General features: G+C 47.5%; 1 protein-coding gene across 3 annotated transcripts in view; it reads right to left on the reverse strand.

Moving 5' to 3' along the window:
• The window catches only part of LOC137335054 (sodium-dependent neutral amino acid transporter B(0)AT3-like), an 81,041-nt gene that overhangs the window by 38,533 nt on the left and 18,442 nt on the right, over positions 1 to 24,066 (reverse strand). For all 3 annotated transcript variants that reach the window (XM_068000133.1, XM_068000140.1, XM_068000148.1), the window contains 3 exons: positions 22,622 to 22,759; positions 8,381 to 8,565; positions 7,543 to 7,653 (listed from right to left, as the gene is read on the reverse strand). In XM_068000133.1, coding sequence (XP_067856234.1) covers positions 7,543 to 7,653; positions 8,381 to 8,565; positions 22,622 to 22,759 — 434 coding nt within the window. The remainder of the gene's footprint in view (positions 1 to 7,542; positions 7,654 to 8,380; positions 8,566 to 22,621; positions 22,760 to 24,066) is intronic.

Below are 24,066 nucleotides of genomic sequence, written 5' to 3' on the forward strand. Positions count from 1 at the left end.
CAGAGGGAACATGGGTCAGAGGTAGGGCTACAGCAGTGTAATTTGATTCTCAGACCGAGCTCCCTGCTCACTTGGCTCTCCGCTGGAAGTACCCCCATTGTCAGTCCGCCAACAATAAAATGTGATCTGCTTCTGTAGTGGCAGAGCAGGACTCAACAGAACTCTTTCAGAAATGTCTGGAACAAGTCAAACCCTTACTACGCCATCTAACACATAATTGATGAGTACATCGAATAGGATAGGTGGCCATGAACAGCCTTGCTCCACTCCTCTTTCAAGAGAGGTGGAATCAGTGAGTCTCTCATTTACCCTGACACAGATTTGGAGCTGGAGTACATCTCCCAGGTAAAATCCAAGATTTGACAAGGTATTCCCGTAGCTTCCCAGTTTCTTCAGAGGGTCACAAGAGGTTGAAAGTCCTACAGAATTTTATGACAGCAATGTAAGTGGGTTTTTCCTGAGTCTTACAATGCTCTATGATTGCCAATAAAACCACAACCTCTCCTACATATTCCTACAAGAGCAGAATCCAGCCTATTGCTTTCTGACTCCTCCGCAGTCTACAGCACCTGATATATAGGCTGCAACAACCCAAAGAACCATCTGAAGAGCCACTCATCAATCTTGAGATTTCTCTGTCGTCTTTGGGCTCACTGGGATCTCTCTTCTTGTGGATGGAAACCAGAGCTGCACTCTGGAATATCAAGGGTATATGTGCCTCAAACAGAATCCTCTTCACCAGCCTCAGCAGGGCAGCTGACTCTATGCTTTCTGGCATTGTTCATCTAGACCATTGCTCATCTAGACCATTGCTCATCTAGACCATTGTTCATCTAAACCATTGTTCATCAAGACCACTGTTCATTAAGACCACTGTTCATCAAGACCGTTGTTCATCGAGACCGTTGTTTATCAAGACCACTGTTCATCTAAACCATTGTTCATCAAGACCACTGTTCATCAAGACCGTTGTTCATCTAGACCATTGCTCATCTAGACCATTGTTCATCTAGACCATTGCTCATCTAGACCATTGTTCATCAAGACCACTGTTCATCAAGACCATTGTTCATCAAGACCATTGTTCATCTAAACCATTGTTCATCTAGACCATTGTTCATCTAGACCATTGCTCATCTAGACCATTGTTCATCAAGACCACTGTTCATCAAGACCATTGTTCATTAAGACCATTGTTCATTAAGACCACTGTTCATCTAGACCATTGCTCATCTAGACCATTGTTCATCAAGACCACTGTTCATCTAAACCATTGCTCATCTGGACCATTGTTCATCAAGACCACTGTTCATCAAGACCATTGTTCATTAAGACCACTGTTCATCAAGACCGTTGTTCATCGAGTCCGTTGTTTATCGAGACCGTTGTTCATCTAGACCGTTGTTCATCTAGACCGTTGTTCATCAAGACGGTTGTTTATCGAGACTGTTGTTCATCGAGACCGTTGTTCATCGAGACCGTTGTTCATCGAGACCGTTGTTCATCAAGACCGTTGTTCATCTAGACCGTTGTTCATCAAGACCGTTGTTCATCAAAACCGTTGTTCATCAAGACCACTGTTCATCTAGACCACTGTTCATCAAGACCACTGTTCATCTAGACCACTGTTCATCTAGACCACTGTTCATCAAGACCACTGTTCATCTAGACCACTGTTCATCTAGACCATTGTTCATCTAGACCACTGTTCATCTAGACCACTGTTCATCTAGACCACTGTTCATCAAGACCACTGTTCATCTAGACCATTGTTCATCGAGACTATTGTTCATCTAGACCGTTGTTCATCCAGACCGTTGTTCATCGAGACCATTGTTCATCGAGACCGTTGTTCATCGAGACCGTTGTTCATCGAGGCCACTGTTCATCAAGACCACTGTTCATCTAGACCATTGTTCCTCAAGACCGTTTTTCATCTGGACCATTGTTCATCTCGACCATTGCCTCCCCCTCCCTTCCCTCACATCACCTTTCAGAATTCAACTGCCTATCCTTGCTGCCCTACCATTGGCTTACATCAAGTTAGTATCTCCTTTTAAATGAAGTCTCACTAATAATATTGCATTGAGTTAAATTAATTTTAATGCATTGTTTCATGTTAGTAGTTGTAAATGTTATATTGCATGTGGCTGAATGATCTTGATTTGTCATTGTACAGAATCTACAGCACAGAAACAGGCCATTTCGCCAAGCTGATCCATGCTGGCATCTTTCCTCCACACGAGCCTCCTCCCACTCGAATCACCTCTTCCCGCCCGATCCCCAATATCCCTCTATTCCCTTCTCCCTCAAGTATGCATCAAGCCTCCTCTTAAATAGGGTACGGTAGCATAGTGGTTATGTTACTGGGCTAGTAATCCAGAGGCCTGGACTAAAATCCAGAGTCATGAGTTCAAATCCCGCCACGGCAGCTGGTGAATTTAAATTCAATTAATTAAATAAAAATCTGGAATTGAAATACTAGTATCAGTAATGATGGCGATGAAACTACCGGATTGTTGTAAAAACCCATCTGGTTCACTAATGTCCTTTAGGGAAGGAAGCCTGCCGCCCTGACCCGGTCTGGCCCATATGTGACTCCAGACCCACAGCAATGTGGTTGATTCTTAATTGCCCTCTGAAATGGCTGAGCAAGCCACTCAGTTGTAAAATCTTGCTACGAAAAGTCATAGTAAGAAGAAAACCGGTCGGACCACGAGGCACCGGACACGACAACGGCAAAACACCAAGCCCAGTCGACCCTGCAAGGTCCTCCTTACGAACATCTGGGGACTTGTGCCAAAATTGGGAGAGCTGTCCCACAGACGAGTCAAGCAACAGCCTGACATAGCCATACTCACAGAATCTTCCATCACCATCCCTGGGTATGTCCTGTCCCAGCGGCAGGACAGACCCACCAGAGGTGGCGGTACAGTGATATACAGTCAGGAGGGAGTGGCCCTGGGAGTCCTCAACATTGACCCTGGACCCCATGAAATCTCATGGCATCAGGTCAAACATGGGCAAGGAAACCTCCTGCTGATTACCACCTACCGCCCTCCCTCAGCTGATGAATCAGTCCTCCTCCATGTTGAACACCACTTGGAGGAAGCACTGAGGGTAGCAAGGGCACAAAATGTACTCTGGGTGGGGGACTTCAATGTCCATCACCAAGAGTGGCTCGGTAGCACCACTACTGGCCGAGTCCTGAAGGACATAGCTGCTAGACTGGGCCTGCGGCAGGTGGTGAGCGAACCAACACGAGGGAAAAACTGACTTGACCTCGTCCTCACCAATCTACCTGTCGCAAATGCATCTGTCCGTGACAGTATTGGTAGGAGTGACCACCGCACAGTCCTCGTGGAGATGAAGTCCCGTCTTCGCACTGAGGACATCATCCAACGTGTTGTGTGGCACTACCACCGTGCTAAATGGGATAGATTCAGAACAGATCTAGCAGCTCAAAACTGGGCATCCATGAGGCGCTGTGGGCCATCAGCAGCAGCAGAATTGTATTCCAGCACAATCTGTAACCTCATGGCCCGGCATATTCCTCACTCTACCATTACCAACAAGCCAGGGGATCAACCCTGGTTCAATGAGGAGTGTAGAAGAGCATGCCAGGAGCAGCACCAGGCGTACCTAAAAATGAGGTACCAACCTGGTGAAGCTACAACTCAGGACTACATGCATGCTAAACAGCGGAAGCAACATGCTATAGACAGAGCTAAGCGATTCCACAACCAACGGATCAGATCAAAGCTCTGCAGTCCTGCCACATCCAGTCGTGAATGGTGGTGGACAATTAAACAACTAACGGGAGGAGGAGGCTCTGCAAACATCCCCATTCTCAATGATGGCGGAGTCCAGCACGTGAGTGCAAAAGACAAGGCTGAAGCGTTTGCAACCATCTTCAGCCAGAAGTGCCGAGTGGATGATCCATCTCAGCCTCCTCCCGATATCCCCACCATCACGGAAGTCAGTCTTCGGCCAATTCGATTCACTCCACGTGATATCAAGAAACGGCTGAGTGCACTGGATACAGCAAAGGCTATGGGCCCCGACAACATCCCAGCTGTAGTGCTGAAGACTTGTGCTCCAGAACTAGCTGCGCCTCTAGCCAAGCTGTTCCAGTACAGCTACAACACTGGCATCCACCCGACAATGTGGAAAATTGCCCAGGTATGTCCTGTCCACAAAAAGCAGGACAAATCCAATCCGGCCAATTACCGCCCCATCAGTCTACTCTCAATCATCAGCAAAGTGATGGAAGGTGTCGTCGACAGTGCTATCAAGCGGCACTTACTCACCAATAACCTGCTCACCGATGCTCAGTTTGGGTTCCGCCAGGACCACTCGGCTCCAGACCTCATTACAGCCTTGGTCCAAACATGGACAAAAGAGCTGAATTCCAGAGGTGAGGTGAGAGTGACTGCCCTTGACATCAAGGCAGCATTTGACCGAGTGTGGCACCAAGGAGCCCTAGTAAAATTGAAGTCCATGGGAATCAGGGGGAAAACTCTCCAGTGGCTGGAGTCATACCTAGCACAAAGGAAGATGGTAGTGGTTGTTGGAGGCCAAGCATCTCAGCCCCAGGGCATTGCTGCAGGAGTTCCTCAGGGCAGTGTCCTAGGCCCAACCATCTTCAGCTGCTTCATCAATGACCTTCCCTCCATCATAAGGTCAGAAATGGGGATGTTCGCTGATGACTGCACAGTGTTCAGTTCCATTCGCAACCCCTCAGATAATGAAGCAGTCCGAGCCCGCATGCAGCAAGACCTGGACAACATCCAGGCTTGGGCTGATAAGTGGCAAGTAACATTCGCGCCAGATAAGTGCCAGGCAATGACCATCTCCAACAAGAGAGAGTCTAACCACCTCCCCTTGACATTCAACGGCATTACCATCGCCGAATCCCCCACCATCAACATCCTGGGGGTCACCATTGACCAGAAACTTAACTGGACCAGCCATATAAATACTGTGGCTACGAGATCAGGTCAGAGGCTGGGTATTCTGCGGCGAGTGACTCACCTCCTGACTCCCCAAAGCCTTTCCACCATCTACAAGGCACAAGTCAGGAGTGTGATGGAATACTCTCCACTTGCCTGGATGAGTGCAGCTCCAACAACACTCAAGAAGCTCGACACCATCCAAGATAAAGCAGCCCACTTGATTGGCACCCCATCCACCACCCTAAACATTCACTCCCTTCACCACCGGCGCACTGTGGCTGCAGTGTGCACCATCCACAGGATGCACTGCAGCAACTCGACAAGGCTTCTTCGACAGCACCTCCCAAACCCGCGACCTCTACCACCTAGAAGGACAAGAGCAGCAGGCACAGGGGAACAACACCACCTGCACATTCCCCTCCAAGTCACACACCATCCCAACTTGGAAATATATCGCCGTTCCTTCATTGTCGCTGGGTCAAAATCCTGGAACTCCCTTCCTAACAGCACTGTGGGAGAACCGTCACCACACGGACTGCAGCGGTTCAAGAAGGCGGCTCATCACCACCTTCTCGGGCAATTAGGGATGGGCAATAAATGCCGGCCTTGCCAGCGACGCCCACATCCCGTGAACGAATAAAAAAAAAATGCATGAATGCGATCTGCCTCAACCACTCCATGTGGCAACGAGCTCCACATTATCACCATTCTCTGTGTGAAGAAAGTTATTTGATCTGATAGTCGTTATCTTGTGTTTTTCCTCTTAACTTGGACTCCTCCACAAGTGTAAATAATTTCTCCACACCCACCCCTACTGAACCACTTCATAATCTTAAAGACCTCTATCAGGCCTCCTCTTAGTCTTCTCTTTCCTGGGAAAAAGAGCCCCAGCCTGTTCAATCTTTCTCGATAGTTGTATCCTCTCAATTCTGGTAACATCTTTGTAAATCTTTTCTGCACTTTCTCCAGTGCTTCAATATCTGGTATGGAGACTGGAACTGACACAGTACTCAAAGTATAGTCTAACCAAGATTCTGTATATATTTAACATTACCTCCCTGCTTTTGAATTCTATTCCTCTAGAAATGAACCCCAGTACTTTGCACTCTTTATGGGATTTATCAATTTGTGCTGTTACTTTTAGCGATTTATATATTTGTTTTCCCAGATCACTTTGCCCCTCTACCCTATTTAGTTTCTCACCTTCCAGGGAATAAGAGGTCTCCTTATTCCTTCTACCAAAATGAGCCACCTCACACTTTGCGATATTGAATTTCACTTGCCATTTATCCGCCCACTCTGGAAGCCTGTTTATGTCTTCCTGTATTTTGGTGCAGTCCTCCACATTATTAGATATACCTCCCAATCTGCAAATTTCAACACCATCCCTCCAATTTCTGAGTCCAAATCATTGATCTATATGGTGAACAACAGTGTTTCCAGCCTGGAACCCTGTGGGACACCACTTCCCACTTTTTGCATGTCCGAAAAACTTCCCTTAACTCCGACCATCTGTTTTCCGTTTTGTAGACATCTTTCAGTCCATTCTGTTACCTGGCCCCTGGCTCCTAGTCATATCTCTTATGTGGTAACTTAGCGAAAATCCATTCGCTAATGTATGTAAGTTGAATTATTAACAGTGATAACATTATTCATTTTTGTTATTTTAAACTATCGTAATATCAATTATTATAATTCCAATTAAAAGTTGGCAATGGCTATGCAAGTGCATGTTTTTTTTCTGCATTTTGAATCATTTTTTCATTTTCTAGACAATCTTTTTGCCACACTGCATCAGTATTATTTTTGTTGCAAAATATGTTGGAAAGCAGAAACAAGAACAAGGCTATGAGCTGAAGGAGCCAGGAGTTAAGCTTAGTTTAAGCAAAAGCTTCTTTGTGCTTAGAATAGGCTGTTGTTTGGTGTGGTAAATATTGGCTCAGTTCAAACATTCAGAAAGAAACTGAACCAATGCCTGTTGAAAGGGGAGAGATTTATGGTAGGAAAATTGTTTTTAAAAGCTGCTGAAACAGAGCTTGGATAGAAGAGAGCTGGATGGTGGAATGGCCTTTTCTCATTCCTACATTCTTAAATACAAATAAAACCTTTCAGTTAATATATTTAATGCAGCTTGGGTATCTGATGAGAGTTTAAAGTCACCATGAATGTGTCCCAAACCTATGTGAAACATCAGCTTGGTACAACTCAAGGGGCCACTTGGAGTGCAGGAAGGGGCTTAGCAACAGCACAAGTGTAACCAAATCATGGGACTCTGCTCTGCTCTGTCACGACACAAGCAAGAATACACAGTAAAATATGAATTTTTAAAGTAAACCCAGAAAAGTAAAATTTGAATTAAAAATAAAATATAAGAGCAAAGTAAGGCAGCATGGTGGTACAGTATACTGGAGCTCCAACATAGAACAAACAAGTTAGCACCAACGGTTGCCCACATGGGAAGTTTTGCAATGTCATCTGTCTCCACAAGGTTAGCTTACTGTATCCTAATTGACACAGTGCGTATTAGATCACTGATATATCCAGAGTCAGTGCTGACATTCATTGACATACAGCTACATATACTTACGTCTGGAGTAATTAGATAGGTCAAACCATGAGTGGCCCCAGGCAGTGTTAATCCTCGTACAAGGAGGGTGAATAGTACAAGGTAAGGGAACGTTGCAGTGAAGTAGATAGCCTGCAATGTACAATAAGTAAGATTTTAAATAAAGTTTCCCCAACACTTGAGCCCTGAAATTGCTTGAGTATCGATCCTGGAAGTTTATGCTGGGATTGTGCCCGACTGTGCACTCCAGGACTGACACCATTCACCTTACTAGCATGGGGCAGGCAGGTGCAAATGCCACTTTGGGCACATCTTTGGTACCCACCTGTCCCATGCGAACAGAAACTTGGGCAGAAAAGCTTTACTCTAGCCCCTCCCCAGACCCTACTCTGATGGTCACCTGAGCAAAGGGGCTGATCCATGAGGTTTTTAAAAACTGGTACCTCTTTAAAGGTCCAGTCCTGACTTGGACCCAGCCAGTGGGGCAGACAGGGCCTCGGATTAACGCCTCATTATAAAAGATGGTGGTGCAGCACTCCCTCAGTACTGCACTGGAGTTTCAGCCTAGATTATGTGCTTGAGGCTCTAGGAGTGAGACGTGAACCTGCAACCCTCTAACTCAGCGGCAAGAGTGCAACCACTGAGCCACTTGTAGGATAAACTGTAGGACAATTCAAATGGCTAAGACTGAGATTCATGTGCAGATAAATAGGTTTGAAAATGGCCGGGAGTGACCGTCATCTGCGATGCAGTTACTGACTAAGTTATAAATAGTAAATATCTTTACTTAGTGAATATCCTTAGATTACTATTAAATCTAAAATGCAGTATGATTTTATTTTTATTTTTTGAAACTCACCTTTCCCAAGCTTTCAATTCCTCTTATAACGCAACTGTACACAACCAACCAAGCAATGAAGAGGCACATAACCAGCCACCATTGCAGACCCTCTCCATTTACCGTCATATCAGCACTGATATTCAAGGTCTCTCTGTACCAGAAGTAGTCCACTGGAGTGCTCTGCTCGCACTCTTTAACAAACCCTACAAAAGATAGGAAGCAAAGTGAATAGAATTTCTCAAAGCCAAATGTGTGTCAAAAGCATCGCTTAACGAGTAAGGTTAGATATGGTAAGAAACTCCTCGTAACGTACAAGGCCACTGGAAGTGATGGTGTGCCAGCAGTAGGGAGGCTAAAGGAGGGGTGTGTAGTTTTGAATTTCACTGGTGTGAATGATCCTGGAACGCAAAAGTCACCAGGCAAGTGAATTCAGTAAGTCAGTCAAACCAGTGAAACAAAAAATTGAATTATATACTAGAATATGGGACAAGAAAAGACTGTTCACTCTGTCGAGCCCATTCCCTTCGTAGGTCATGTACCAGTTTGCCCAATTGTGACCTCTACCCAAACTACTCAAACCCATGAGTGGAGTGATCAACCAAAGCAGACCCTCCAAAAAAAAAACCTCTGCAAAACTCCCTAACTCCATCGAGTAACCAAGGGAGCCCCTGCGTATTAATCCAATCCTTAAACCAATTCAGCTCTAACCATGGACAACATTTTCTTGGTTCCAACCGCAAGGATCTATTTTGTTTCACTGAGCAATTCATCGTCTTTTTCTAACGTTTTCCTTATATCACCAGGCATCTTGTTTTAACCTGAATTGTACATCCAGCTCTTTCTCAAAGAAGTTAATCACAATATTAACCATTTATTGTGGACTCTTTGGAAATTATCCGAGCTCTGGGTGGGAAACTCTTCGACTCGTTAGTTTCACTGAAAGCTGGTCAGGTTTGTACTTCTCCTCCAGTTTTGCAAACACAGATCGAATTAAATCATCTGCTTAAATCTATATTGAACATGCCATTTAACATTTCAGAAACCTTGATCAGGCCCCTTCTTTTTCCTGTGCAAACTTGTTAAATTCCGTGAGTCCTTGCTCATGACTAGAGCCCCGATTTTAACTGGGAGTGGGAATCAAGCAGTGAGTGACAAACTGCACTAATCTCGGCAGTGTGAAAGCCTGGGAGGTTCGAACTCCCCAGCCTTAACTGCATCGCCCCCCATGGCCCCCCCCCCCGCCCAGGCAGTCGCTCGCCCAAAATCAGTGGGAAGTGGCACTGGGCCGGTGGGCGGGGGCCTAATTTCGGAGTAACGGACCCCGGCACTCAGGTAATTCTCCAGGAGGGGAGTTTCGGGACGGTCTCACGATTGGGAAGAGGGAGAGGTTATCCTGGGGCAGGGGAAGCTAAACCTTCCTTGTGGGGCCCAGAGGAGGAGCATTCCTGCTCCCCGTGCTCCCACTCCCTCACTCTCTGCACCCTCACTCCCTGCACCCTGCGCTCCCACTCCCTCACTCCCTGCACCCCTGCTCCCTCACTCCCTGCACTCCTGCTCCCCACTCACCCACCCCCTCGCTCCCTGCACCCCTGCTCCCTGCACTCCCGCTCCCTCACTCCCTGCATTCCTGCTCCCCGTGCTCCCACTCCCTCGCTCCCTGCACTCCTGCTCCCCGCGCTCCCACTCCCTCACTCCCTCACTCCCTGCACTCCTGCTTCCCGCGATCCCGCTCCCTCGCTCCCTGCACTCCTGCTCCCCGCGCTCCCGCTCCCTCGCTCCTTGCACTCCCACTCCCTGCACTTCCACTCCCTCACTCCTTGCACTCCCACTCCCTCACTCCCTGCACTCCCACTCCCTGCACTCCCACTCCCTGCACTCCCACTCTTCACTCCTTGCACTCCCACTCCCTGACTCCTGGCGCTCTCATTCCCTCACTCCTTGCACCTCCCTCACTCCTTGCACTCCCGCTCCCTCACTCCTTGCACTCCCGCTCCCTCACTCCTTGCACTCCCGCTCCCTCACTCCTTGCACTCCCGCTCCCTCACTCCTTGCACTCCCACTCCCTCATTCCCTGCACTCCCACTCCCTGTGCTCCCGCTCCATGTACCCATCAGTCCATCACCAGCTGCTATCAGTCCATCACCAGCTGCTATCAGTTCATCACCAGCTGCTATCAGTCTATCACCAGCTGCTATCAGTCCATCACCAGCTGCTATCAGTCTATCACCAGCTGCTATCAGTCCATCACCAGCTGCTATCAGTCCATCACCAGCTGCTATCAGTCTATCACCAGCTGCTATCAGTCTATCACCAGCTGCTATCAGTCCATCACCAGCTGCTATCAGTCCATCACCAGCTGCTATCAGTCCATCACCAGCTGCTATCAGTCCATCACCAGCTGCTATCAGTCCATCACCAGCTGCTATCAGTCTATCACCAGCTGCTATCAGTCTATCACCAGCTGCTATCAGTCCGTCACCAGCTGCTATCAGTCTATCACCAGCTGCTATCAGTCCATCACCAGCAGAAGATGATGATGGGCTCAAGTGCCTCAGGTTTTACGAACAGGAGCATTAGCAACAGAATCATCGGTGGCAGAATCTGGAGCAGGAGAGCCGGCGGAAGCAGGAACGGGAGAGGTACGGGAGACACACTAAATCTCTACAGTAAACCTCCTGGTTAATATAAGACTAGCTCCTGCTCCTGCTTCTTTTTCAGTCCTGATTCTGCTGCTGTCGAGCACGGGGGGAGTTTTGCTGCATTGGGCAAATTTCGCAGCAGTTTCCACAACAGCAGAACTGTGGAGCTTTCGGGGCTCTGATCATACTTTCACTAAAATGTACAATTTCCATCAATCATTCTGCACCGCTCCTGAGGTGGGATAAATATGGAACATTTTAACCTTTAAGAAGAGTGGCAGGGAATTGTGCCAAGCTTCCACTTTACAAACAAAATATCAAATACATTACAGCTCAAACTTCTGTTAAACATTCACCTCTTACAGAGAACTGGGTGTTGCAGTTGTTGAGAACACTTCCCTTTAACCTTTGGGACCTGATTTTAATTCCAGCCCGGATTCCTGCCAGGAAAGTCTCCTCCTTATGGTGGCTGTGAAGGTTATTTGTGAAATGACCTTGGCTAGCCACACCCAGGGCCTTGTAAGTGTTCTTTGTACAGCACAAAACTGCTCATAATTCAGCACCAATCATGATCTCAACTTATGAAACAGCAACAGATTTATTGGAGTCAATCTTTTTCTTGCTTCTGCCCTGATTGGTTGTAAAACAGAAGAGGAACGGAAAATTCAGTGGGAATCGGTTCCGTTGGGTTCTCACTCAGTTAGGGCCATGCCTGATATTTGCCTTGGGCCTAGGAAGGGTACCTTAAATTCCCCCCAATAGAACCTTCATTACCATTTAAAACAGGGACATGGAATTACATAGACTTACATAGAATGTACAGTACAGAAACAGGCCATTCGGCCCAACAAGTCCATACCGGCATTAATGCTCCACACGAGCCTCCTCCCATGCTTCTTCATCTAACCCCATCAACATATCCTTCTATTCCTTTCTCCCTCATGTGTTTATCTAGCTTCCCCTTAAATGCACCTATATTAGTCGTCTCAACTACTCCTTGTGGTAGAGAGTTCCACATTCTCACCACTCTCTGGGTAAAGAAGTTTCTCCTGAATTCCCTATTGGATTTATTAGTGACTATCTTATATTTATGGCTCCTATTTCTGGTCTCCCCCACAAATGGAAACATCAGGCGCTAAATTGGATCGTGTCGCGCCCGTTGTTTCGGCGCTACACGGCCGCTCTGACATCCAAGATGGCGTCTTGGATGCGCACGCACATTTCCAGCGTGATGTGAGCCGGACGCCATCTTGGTATAAGAGTTAGCGCAGGCGCAGATAATGAACGCGGGAATCATGTAAAGTAGGGAGAAAATGGGCTTCAATCAGTGTGCAACGCTGATTTAAAGTGATAGACACCATTTTGGGACTTAACGCTCAACTCAATGCACAATCTTAGCCCCGACCATCTGAACGTGTCTTAGAGTGTCTGGAGGGCCTCCCACCAGCGCTATTTAAAGGGACCATGCAGGATTTACAGGTTAGTGACTGGATTATTGCTTCTGGCTGCCGAAACATTTGTAACTGTTTTTGGAGATCTCCTAGGCTTGAATACTGGGACGCGGGGACATAGCCTATGATATGGGGCTAAGGCAGGTATATGGAGTTAGGTCACAGGTCCACCATGATCTTATTGAATGGTGGAACAGGCTCGAGGGGCTAAATGCCACTGCCACTTTCTGCCTCCTGATATGTGCCACCTTCTCCTGCAAGAAAGCGGGACGTGTGTCTGGGTGATGTGCCTGTCATGGTTGAATAGCTGCCAGTGTGTGCAGCCTGTGAGTTGTGGGTGGGTGGCTTGAAACAGTGGTAATGTGTAAGGGTGAGAGGAAGCATCTGATTGGAAGAGTTGAGTACTGATGGAAAGAGTTTATTGGTATGTGGGTGATGGTGGTGTAGTGAGTGGTGCAGTTTGGTGGGAGACACCACTTGACAGTTGACCTCACTCACCTTGACCATTCATAGAATCATAGAATCATAGAAGTTACAACATGGAAACAGGCCCTTCGGCCCAACATGTCCATGTCGCCCAGTTTATACCACGAAGCTAGTCCCAATTTCCTGCACTTGGCCCATATCCCTCTATACCCATTCGTGTCAAAGCATTGAACTTCTTCCTGCACTGCATCCATGTTCATGATGCTGTGAGCCTGGCATTAACTTCGTCCCACGCTGCCTCCCACTGCCTTCTGGATTGATGTCTGGAGGGCCTCTTGACCCCCTAACACCCCCTCCACTGCGGATATAGGATGTCCCTCCTTCTGTCCATCTCTTGCACCAAGGTCTCTAGTGCATCAGCAGAGAACCTTGGTGCATGCACTCTCACAGGCCTGGTACCAACTCAGATCGGCAGATTGGTGAGGTGTGGCGTGCAGATTGGAGGATGTGGGATTTAGTAGTGTGCAACCTTTATTCAATGCTTTAACATAACTCATCAGTGTGTAAACATAGGGATGGGACCTGCATCTATGTTTTACGTGTGCGATGTCTGATCTCCGTTCAGACTCCATGCAGACAGCAGACTGTTATTTTCAGCAAGTAACAGGTACCAGCTACCTTTAAGGAATTTCTGAGAAACATCCTCCCTTTAAGAGATTGAGCTCCCCCTGGTGGTGGAAAGTGCAAATTGCAATGATTCCACCTGCAAGGCCTGGAATGGAACGCTGATTGCAGGTAAATCCTGGGGTGGGCTGAAACTTGAGTCCTGCCTGTGCAGGGGCCATTGGGCGGGGGTAATAGCACATCACGCTACCTACGCCCAAAAACGGCCCCGATCTGATTTTTTTTTTCCCTCCATCTCCTCTACGTCTATCAAACCTTTTCCTAATCTCAAAGACCTCTATCAGGTCACCCCTCAGTCTTCTCTTTTCTAGAGAAAAGAGCCCCAGCCTGCTCAATCTTTCCAGATAGGTAGAACCTCTCAACTCTCAGTTCTACATCCTTTTTGTAATAAGGAGACCAGAACTGTGCACAGTATTCCAAGTGTGGTCTAACCAAGGTTCTATACAAATTTAACATAACTTCCCTGCTTTTCAATCCTATCCCTCGAGAAATGAACCCCAGTGCTTGATTTGCTTTTTTGTGGCCTTATTAACCTGCGTCACTACTTTTAGTGATTTGTGTATCTGTACCCCCAGATCCCTCTGCTCCTCTACCCCATTTAGACTCTTATTTTCCAAGCAGTATGTGGCTCCCTTATTCTTCCTACCAAAATGTAAAAGGACCACGCATCACGTCCGGTCTCAAGGACGTGTTTGATGCTCAGTCTCCATCATGCCAGTGGGACCGAGTGAGGGACAAGGCCTTGGGCAGACCCAAAAGTTGGAGAGGATTTAAAAGGTCCACATACTTTTTCGAGGTAAATGCGTTAAGGGTATTTTAAAGGCTCTCCTTGTATTTTTTTTTGTTTCCAGTTGGCATTTAGGTTTTCATGAGCCTTTGTGACGGCTGGAATTATTTATTTATATTACCCCGAGCCCCCCCCCCCCAAACTTTATTGGCAGCAGAGGGTTTTGCCATCAAGTTGTGAGGTGATGTGCCTGGAGGAAAAGGGGACCGGTGGAACGAAGGATGACAGGCAGGAGATGTGTGCTGGGACCTGCCGCCCGCACCAGAACTCTCACCCCAACACCTGCAGAGAGAGGTAGCAAACCTCACTTTGGCAGATGGTGTTGGTGGAGCATCCTCTTCCAGTGAGACCTCCCAGTGAGACCTCCCTCACAATGAGCTGCGAATGCCTGTCTAGCCTTTATGCGGATATTACACAGTGTGCTGAGAGTTCGGTAAGTGTGGGAGTTGAAGGGTTAATCTCTTTAAATCTAGTGCATACCGCTTCAACTGTTTAAGGTCAATTTAAAAGTTTAAATTTCTAAGTTTCTGTCAGGCTTCAGCAGAGAGCTGCTGCAGCAAGTTAATTGGTTAGTTAGATTCAATTGGTACCTGAAGGTGGGGCAGGCCTGACTCATCTGAGTCTCAACTGTAGAAATCCAGGGGCCTGTCAGTGCGGACTGCACGGCGTGCGGATATTACACAGTGTGCTGAGAGTTCGGTAAGTGTGGGAGTTTGGTGAAGTGGGGGAAGGAGGTGCTGCTTTGCCTTGCTTTTCCAAACATTTCCTGCAGAGCGGTAGTGGACCTGAGAGTAGAAGACTGAGATTGTGGAATAAAAGCAGCAGCAGACCTGCACCAAGAGACAACTACTGTGCGACATCACAGGGACTTAACTCCTGGACCTAAGATAAATAAGAAACAAAAAGTAATCCAAGTGGGATGTCACCAAGGAAGAGGTAAGTGATTGGCTGGTGAGTATTTTCCTGCTGAATTTGTCTAAGGTTAGAGTTTGTGGATTCTCTGGTCTCTGTTGTGTAGTGGGGGACTGCTGTTCAGCAAGGGCCCTTGAGTATACCTTTTTAATTGAAGTGAAATTGGTGGGATTCATTTAATTTGAATTAATTAGTTAAAGGGTAAGTCATGTCAGGACAGCCCAGCCCCGTGTTATGCTCTTCCTGCTCTATGTGGGAAATCAGGGACCCTTCCGGTGTCCCTGACGACCATGTGTGCGGGAAATGTATCCAGCTGCAGCTACTGACAAACCGCATTGCGGCACTGGAGCTGCGGATGGATTCATTAAGGAGCATTCGCGATGCTGAGAACGTCGTGGATAGCACGTTTAGTGAGATGGTCACACCGCAGGTAAAGGTTGTACAGGCAGGAAGTAATTGGGTGACCACCAGGCAGAGTAAGAAGAGCAGGCAGGCAGTGCAGGGGTCCCCTGTGGCCGTCCCCCTCTCAAACAAATATACCGCTTTGGATATTGTTGAGGGGGATGACTTATCAGGGGAAGGCAGCAGCAGCCAACTTCCTGGCACCAGGGGTAGCTCTGCTGCACAGGCTGGGAGGAAAAAGAGTGGAAGAGCTATAATGGTAGGGGATTCTATCGTAAGGGGAACAGACAGGCGTTTCTGTGGCCGTAAACGTGACTCCAGGATGGTTTGTTGCCTCCCTGGTGCCAGGGTCATGGATGTCACTGAGCGGCTACAGGGCATTCTCAAGGGGGAGGGTGAGCAGGCAGAGGTCGTGGTCCACATTGGGACCAACGACATAGGTAGGAAGGGAGATGAGGTCCTGCATCAAGAATTTAGGGAGCTAGGTAGCAGATTAAAGAGCAGGACCTCAAAGGTTGTAATCTCTGCATTACTCCTAGTGCCACGGGCTAGTGAGTATAGAAATAGGAGGATAGAACAGATGAATGCGTGGCTAAAGAGTTGGTGCAGGAGGGAGGGTTTCAGTTTCCTGGATCACTGGGCCTGCTTCTGGGGAAGGTGGGACTTGTACAAGTCGGACGGGTTGCACCTGAACCAGAGCGGGACAAATATCCTTGCAGGGAGGTTTGCTAGAACTGTTGGGGGGGGGGGGTTTAAACTAACTTGGCAGGGGGATGGGATATAGAGTGGAGCTCCAATCGGGGGTAATGTGCAGCCAAATATAGAGAAAAAAACAAGTCAGCTTGGAAGACAGGGCAAATATGTGAGGGCAAGGCTGGATGGCATCTATTTTAATGCAAGGAGTCTTGCGAATAAGGTGGATGAACTGAAGGTGTTGATAAACACATGGGAGTATGATATTGTTGCTGTCACAGAGACATGGTTGAGGGAGGGGCAAGACTGGCAGCTCAATATTCCGGGGTACAGAATCTTCAGGCGAGACAGAGGGGGAGGTATAAGAGGAGGGGGGGTCGCAATATTAATTAAAGAATCAATTACTGCCATAAGGAGGGATGATATATTAGCAGGTTCCTCTAATGAGGCCATATGGGTGGAGCTTAAAAACAAAAAGGGGGCAAGCACTTTGATGGGAGTGTACTATAGGCCCCCAAACAGTCAGGGGGAGATAGAGGAACAGATATGTAGGCAAATCTCAGAAAATTGTGCAAATAATAGGGTAATAATAGTGGGGGATTTCAACTTCCCCAATATTAACTGGGATACTCAGAGTGTAAAAGGCTTAGAGGGTACAAAATTCTTAACGTGCATCCAGGAGAGCTTTTTGAGCCAGCATGTAGAAAGTCCGACAAGAGAGGGGGCGGTACTGGACCTAATTCTAGGGAATGTGGCCGGCCAAGTGGAAGAAGTGCTAGTAGGTGAGCACTTTGGTGACAGTGACCATAATTCGGTGAGATTTAAGGTGGTCATGGAAAAGGACAGGGAGGGGCCGGAAATAAAGGTTCTAAATTGGGGGAAGGCCGATTTTAATAGGATAAGGCAGGATCTGGCCAAAATGGACTGGGATCAGCTGCTTGTAGGAAAATCCGCATCGGAGCAATGGGAGTCTTTCAGAAGGGAGATTGAGACCATACAATGGCAACATGTTCCCATAAAGGTCAAGGGTGGTTCCAAGAACTCCAGGGAACCTTGGATGTCAGGGGATATACGAGAATGGATTAGGAAAAAAAGGAGGGCTTTTGGCAGATACAAAAGGCTAAAGATGGAGGAAGCCCTAGAGGAGTACAAAAAGTGCAGGGGGATACTTAAAGAAGAAATTAGGAGATCAAGGAGGGGCCATGAAATAACACTGGCGAGCAAAATAAAGGAAAATCCTAAGATGTTTTATAAGTATATTAAGGGTAAGAGGATGACTAGGGGAAAAAATAGGGCCCATTAGGGACAAAAATGGCAATCTGTGTGTGGAGCCGGCAGATGTAGGAGGGGTTCTAAATGAATTTTTTGCATCTGTTTTCACTATGGAGAAGGACGATGTAGACATAGAAATACGGCAGGGGGACTGTGATATACTCGAACATATAAACATCGAGCGGGAGGAGGTATTGGGGGTTTTAGCAGGCCTAAAAATGGATAAATCCCCAGGCCCGGACGAAATGTATCCCAGGCTACTGTGTGAGGCAAAGGAGGAGATTGCGGGGGCTCTGACACATATATTCAGAACCTCTCTGGCCACAGGGGATGTGCCAGAGGACTGGAGAACCGCTAATGTAGTACCATTATTCAAGAAGGGGAGTAGGGAAAAACCGGGGAACTACAGGCCAGTGAGCCTAACATCAGTGGTAGGAAAATTATTGGAAAAAATTCTGAAGGACAAAATTAGTCTCCACTTGGAGAAGCAAGGATTAATCAGGGATAGTCAACATGGCTTTGTCAAGGGAAGATCATGTCTGACTAATTTGATTGAATTTTTTGAGGGGGTGACTAGGCGTGTGGATGAGGGTAACGCAGTGGATGTGGTATACATGGATTTCAGTAAGGCCTTCGATAAAGTCCCGCACAGGAGACTGGTCAAGAAGGTACGAGCCCATGGAATCCAGGGTGCCTTGGCACTTTGGATACAAAACTGGCTTAGTGGCAGAAGGCAGAGGGTGATGGTCGAAGGTTGTTTTTGTACTGGAAGCCTGTGGCCAGTGGGGGACCACAGGGATCTGTGCTGGGGCCCTTGCTGTTTGTGGTCTACATTAACGACTTGGATATGAATGTAAAAGGTATGATCAGTAAGTTCGCTGATGATACAAAAATTGGTAGGGTGGTAAATAGCGAGGAGGATAGCCTCAGTCTGCAGGACGATATAGATGGGTTGCTCAGATGGGCGGAACAGTGGCAAATGGAATTTAACCCGGAAAAGTGCGAGGTGATGCACTTTGGAGGGACTAACAAGGCAAGGGAATACACAATGAATGGGAGGACCCTAGGCAAGACAGAGGGTCAGAGGGATCTTGGTGTGCAAGTTCACAGATTCCTGAAGGCGGCGGAACAGGTAGATAAGGTGGTAAAGAAGGCATATGGGATACTTGCCTTTATTAGCCGAGGCATAGAATATAAGAGCAAGGAGGTTATGATGGAGCTGTATAACACACTGGTTAGGCCACAGCTGGAGTACTGTGTGCAGTTCTGGTCGCCACACTACAGGAAGGATGTGATCGCTTTGGAGAGGGTGCAGAGGAGATTCACCAGGATGTTACCAGGGCTGGAGCGCTTCAGCTATGAAGAGAGACTGGGAAGATTGGGTTTGTTTTCCTTGGAGCAGAGGAGGCTGAGGGGGGACATGATTGAGGTGTACAAAATTATGAGGGGCACAGATAGGATGGATACTAAGGAGCTTTTTCCCTTCGTTGAGGGTTCTATAACAAGGGGACATAGATTCAAGGTAAAAGGCGGGAGGTTTAGAGGGGATTTGAGAAAGAACTTTTTCACCCAGAGGGTGGTTGGAGTCTGGAACTCACTGCCTGAAAGGGTTGTGGAGGCAGGAACCCTCACAACATTCAAGAAGCATTTGGATGAGCACTTGAAATGCCATAGCATACAAGGCTACGGACCAAATGCTGGAATATGGGATTAGAGTAGACAGGGCTGATGGCCGGCGCGGACACGATGGGCCGAAGGGCCTCTCTCCATGCTGTATGACTCTATGACTCTAAGATAAAGAAAGCATGCCAGGGTGATCAGGAGCCAGCGGTTGATTATTTGGCCACGCCTGTCAAGATGCCACCAACCATCCCTGCGGGTCCCAGTAATCCCACCTGGGAATGAGTGTGGTAAGCTGCCTTCTCCGAGTCTGGGTCAGCAGAGGGGACGATGCCAAGCTCTGCCACCTGCTGCAAGGACACCTGCAGCTACCGTGCAGCATCGAGCTTGCACGTGTGCGGGGACCGTAACGGTCAGCTGCGGCCTGAAACTGGGCTGCACCTTTTTGCAGGCATGCTGAAGTGCTGATCTGGGGGGTGATGCTGTAGAGTGGCACAGAAGAAAACCCCCCTCTGTGCCACTCATCTGATGCTGTACCAACTTGACTTCAGCAGCCATCAAAGAGGAGGCCAAGCGCTGAGCTGCAGCGTTACTTGTCTGCAGCCTCATGCCTGCCACTTCTTAATCCCATGCCTCTTCCCAAAGGTTGCTGAGAGGTCGCCATACCATTTATTGCTCTCCAGAAAGGTTCTGATTTTTTATCTCCTTCCTTGTGACACTCCCCTTTAATTCGCCTATCACTCTAAATATAACTTACAATTTTTGTCTCCTACCAGTGTAGAACCAGTGGTGTTTGCACCTGGAATTGTGAATCATTAGACAACTAAGGTTTTATTAGCACTTGGGATTCTGGCAGATCTTAAAGTAGTGATAACTGGTAGGAGCTCATAGAATCAGAGAATCTTACAGCACAGAAGGAGGCCATTCCGGCCATCGTGCCTGTGCCAGCTCTCTCAAAGAGATGTCCAATTAGTCCCACTCCCCTGCTCCCTCCCAATAGCCCTGCAAATTTTCCCCCTTCAAATATTTATCCAATTCCCTTTTGAAAATTGCTATTGAATCCGCTTCCACCACCCTTTCAGGCAGGGCATTCCAGATCATAATAACTCACTGCATAAAAATGTTTTCCTCATGTTGCCTCTGGTCCCTTTGCCGATTGCCTTAAATCTGTACCCTCTGGTCACTGAACCTTCTGCCCCTGGAAACAGTTTCTCCTTATTTACTCTATTAGAATCCTTCATGATTTTGAACATGTCTATCAAATCTCCTCTTAACCGTCCGTTCTAAGTTTTCATAGAATTATAGAAAGGTTACAGCATGGAAGGAGGCCATTCGGCCCATTGAGTCCATGCCGGTTCAATGCAAGAGCAATCCAGCTACTCACACTCCCCTGCCCTATCCCCGTAGTCCTGCACATTTTTTCCTTTCAAGTACTTATCCAGTTCCCTTTCCAAGGCCATGATTGAATCTGCCTCCAGCACCCCCTCGGGCAGTGCATTCCAGATCCTAACATCTACATCTAAAGATGAAAATTGTCCCCATTGGGAGTGATTTTCACCTTCACCGCCTGGGCTGTACTCGGGCGGAGGGAATAGCCACCCATTGTAGAACCCGCCCAATTCTCCGCCCATTGATGGCGGGCTTTACAGTAGGAGGGGGATGAACTCTGCCAGATTACTGCCCAGGCGGTGAAGGTGAAAAATTACCCCATAATGTTTCATTTTAAAATAATCATAAATGGACAATGGGGTCGATTTTTGGATGGCCGAGCGGGTGCGTTGGGGGCGGGTGGGGGGGGGTTCCTAAAATGGCAGAATCCCAGAGTGGGTTCAGAGCCCGGCTCCAACCCGCTGACTTCCGGGTTCCCAAATGTCACGTTCGGGTGCGCGCAGCTCACACATGCGGGACTCCCACCGGCAATTAAAGCCGGCGGGATGATAATTTAAATATTTATTTAGGTAGTTGAGGTACTTGACAGACCTCATTGAGTGGAGATTTTGGCAGGGGTGCAATTTTGAAGGATCCTCGGCATGTTTCCTGTGCTGTGGGAAACACTCCCTGTTGGAGCAGACGTGTTTCAGTCAGCAGCCAGTGGGAGATGCAAAGGATTATTTGACAGGTGGGGGGAAAACCTCATTTATTGCAGCAGGGCACTCTGTCACTTCAGACAAAGTTTTGGCTGCAACACCTTTGTCTTTCCACTCAAAATTATCAATTTATACCCTAAACTCTGCTGTGCAAACACATTTACCTACTTTGCGGACCCCCTCAAACTCACACCGTCAGGATGGGGGGGCGCCATGGCTGCATTCATCACTTCATCCGAGGACGAGCAACATCACCAGCCTCGCCAGGCACGGTGTCCACCTCCGCCACGTGGAGCTCCACATCCGGACCGGGAAATGGATAGGCGGAGCGCCTCATTAAGGTATGCAAATCAGGGTTCCATGTTGTACATTGGACCCCTTTGCAAGTTTCTGGTACCAATGGGCACAGCGGGCACTGTGCATGTTCTGGCCATCGGTACTTGGCATAAAGCGGCCTCACCAGTGGTCCTTGAAGGGGTTGCTGCAGGCCGCTGAAAATCTTCCCACCGGCTGTCTGTCCCTCTGTTCCCCGCCCCTCAAGGCTTCACTTCCGGCTTGGCTCCGCAGAGGAGTTACCGGATATCCCATCCCTCCCCAGTTCAGGGATTGATGAGCTGCGTATCAACGCTGGTTCAGCGTTAGCAGCTCGCTAAGATTATTCAAATGAGGCCTGACTTTGAAAAAGGTTCAGACCTCGCTCCGATTCCATCGGGCAGGCGACAAGCTCACAACGCCCACCTCCTGCCCGACATAACACAGGAACAGGAGGAGGCCATTCAGCCCCTCGGGTCTGCTCCACCATTCAATAAGATCGTGGCTGATCTGTATCTTAACTCCATCTACCCGCCTTGATACCGAACAAAAATCGATCAATCTCAGTCTTGAAAATTTCAATTGACCCTCCCCCCCCCAAGCCTCAACAGGATTTTGGGGAAGGGAGTTCCAGATTTCCATTGTCCTTTGTGTGAAAAAGAGCTTCTCGATATCACCCTTGAACGGCCCAGCTTTAATTTTAATGTCAGATCCCCCCCTCAACCTTTTAAACTCAAGGAGATACAAAGCAGCAGGTTTCTGCACCCTATCCTCATAATATAACTCTTGGAATTGGACACATTAAAATTCAGCCCCAAGTGTTCATATTGTACTCGATCCAGCAATGATCTACGCTGATAATGGGTGCATAAAAAAACATGAGTTTCATTACCTCACCATGACAGATACAAAAATAGAAAACACTGACACTACGCGTCACTGGATGATTCATTAAATGTTGCTATATTTTTAACCTGTTTTATTGTCGTTGAAAGGACAATTTTTCCATGGTAGTGGTTCCTCGAATGAATGAAAAAAGTACCAGAGTGTCCATGCAAGGATGGTGTTATAGTACAATCCCACCAGGAAGGAGATCAGCATGGAGGAAATGCCTGGAACATAATAAATGAAAGGAAATTGATCAAAAGAATTGCAAGAGTTTCTTAAACGATTGGCACTAGAAATAACGAGTGAGTTACAAGGCATTTTATACTGGAATTGCAGCTTAAAAGTACAAGCATAAACGTAATGGAACATTAATTGCTGTTCACGTTAGCAGGTAAGCCTCATTGTAGGAACACGGGCTTTTACCTCACTTTAACAGCTGCTTGGTTTGTAGAATCTATCAACTAATGACCAATGAGTACCTACTTATCCTCTTCACCACTGTTGTAAAAGGCCCATTCACACAAGTACAATTAAATATGTGTTTTCACTGGGTTCAACAGATACGTCACATCTTTCAAGGATTCGGATTGACAGGTATTGAAATTGAAATCTTTTAATTTTTACAATGGAGAATACTTTCCAGGAAAGTTATGAAATTGGGCTAATCAGAAACAGATTGCAAACCCCGAGATTACTCAGAGATGGGCACGTTTTCGAATGGCAGATGAAGATGTGTTGATGATTGTAGAGTGGTCCGTTGGATTTGAGACAAATAAGAGATGGACTTGGTGTCGATCCTCTAGCTTCTCTCCCTGTGGCTCTCCAGCACATGGCGTTCAAAAATTAAACCAAATGGACAGAGGGCAGCAGCAACCATATTTGTTAAGGGTGGTGTCAATTTGAAAAGCAGACCAGACTATCAAGATGGCACGGAGTGAAAGAACATGGTTGTTTACCTAGGATGCCCTGCATAGTGAAGTCTTCATCTGTGCCATTTGGCAGAGGGCAAGCAATTCTCCTGAGGTCAAAGAGTCAGAGGTCGATCATCCAGCAATTTGTGGTGAGGAAGAGATATGGCGTGAGTTGTGAATTGCCACAAATTGCTGGACGATTTGCACCGCTCTGCCGTTAGCCTCGCAAAGACAGGATCTCGCCGTCAATCACCCCGTGAGTGGCAAGAAATTGCTGGATTGAGAACATAAGAAATAGGAGCAGGAGTCGGCCATACGGCCCCTCGAGCCTACTCCGCCCTTCAATAAGATCATGGCTGATCTTCGACCTCAACTCCACTTTCCCGCCCGATCCCCATATCCCTTGATTCCCCGAGAGTCCAAAAATCTATCAATCTCAGCCTTGAGTATACTCAACGACTCAGCATTCACAGCCCTCTGGGGTAGAGAATTCCAAAGATTCACAACCCTCCGAGTGAAGACAGCTTTGTGCCATCAATGTGTTTGAATCTCGCCGCAGATATTTTGGGATGGTATTTCATGTCCCAAGGACCCTGTAAATGATGTGATTTATGGTCCTG

The sequence above is a fragment of the Heptranchias perlo genome, chromosome 2 (assembly GCF_035084215.1).
Source record: "Heptranchias perlo isolate sHepPer1 chromosome 2, sHepPer1.hap1, whole genome shotgun sequence".
NCBI lineage: Eukaryota > Metazoa > Chordata > Chondrichthyes > Hexanchiformes > Hexanchidae > Heptranchias > Heptranchias perlo.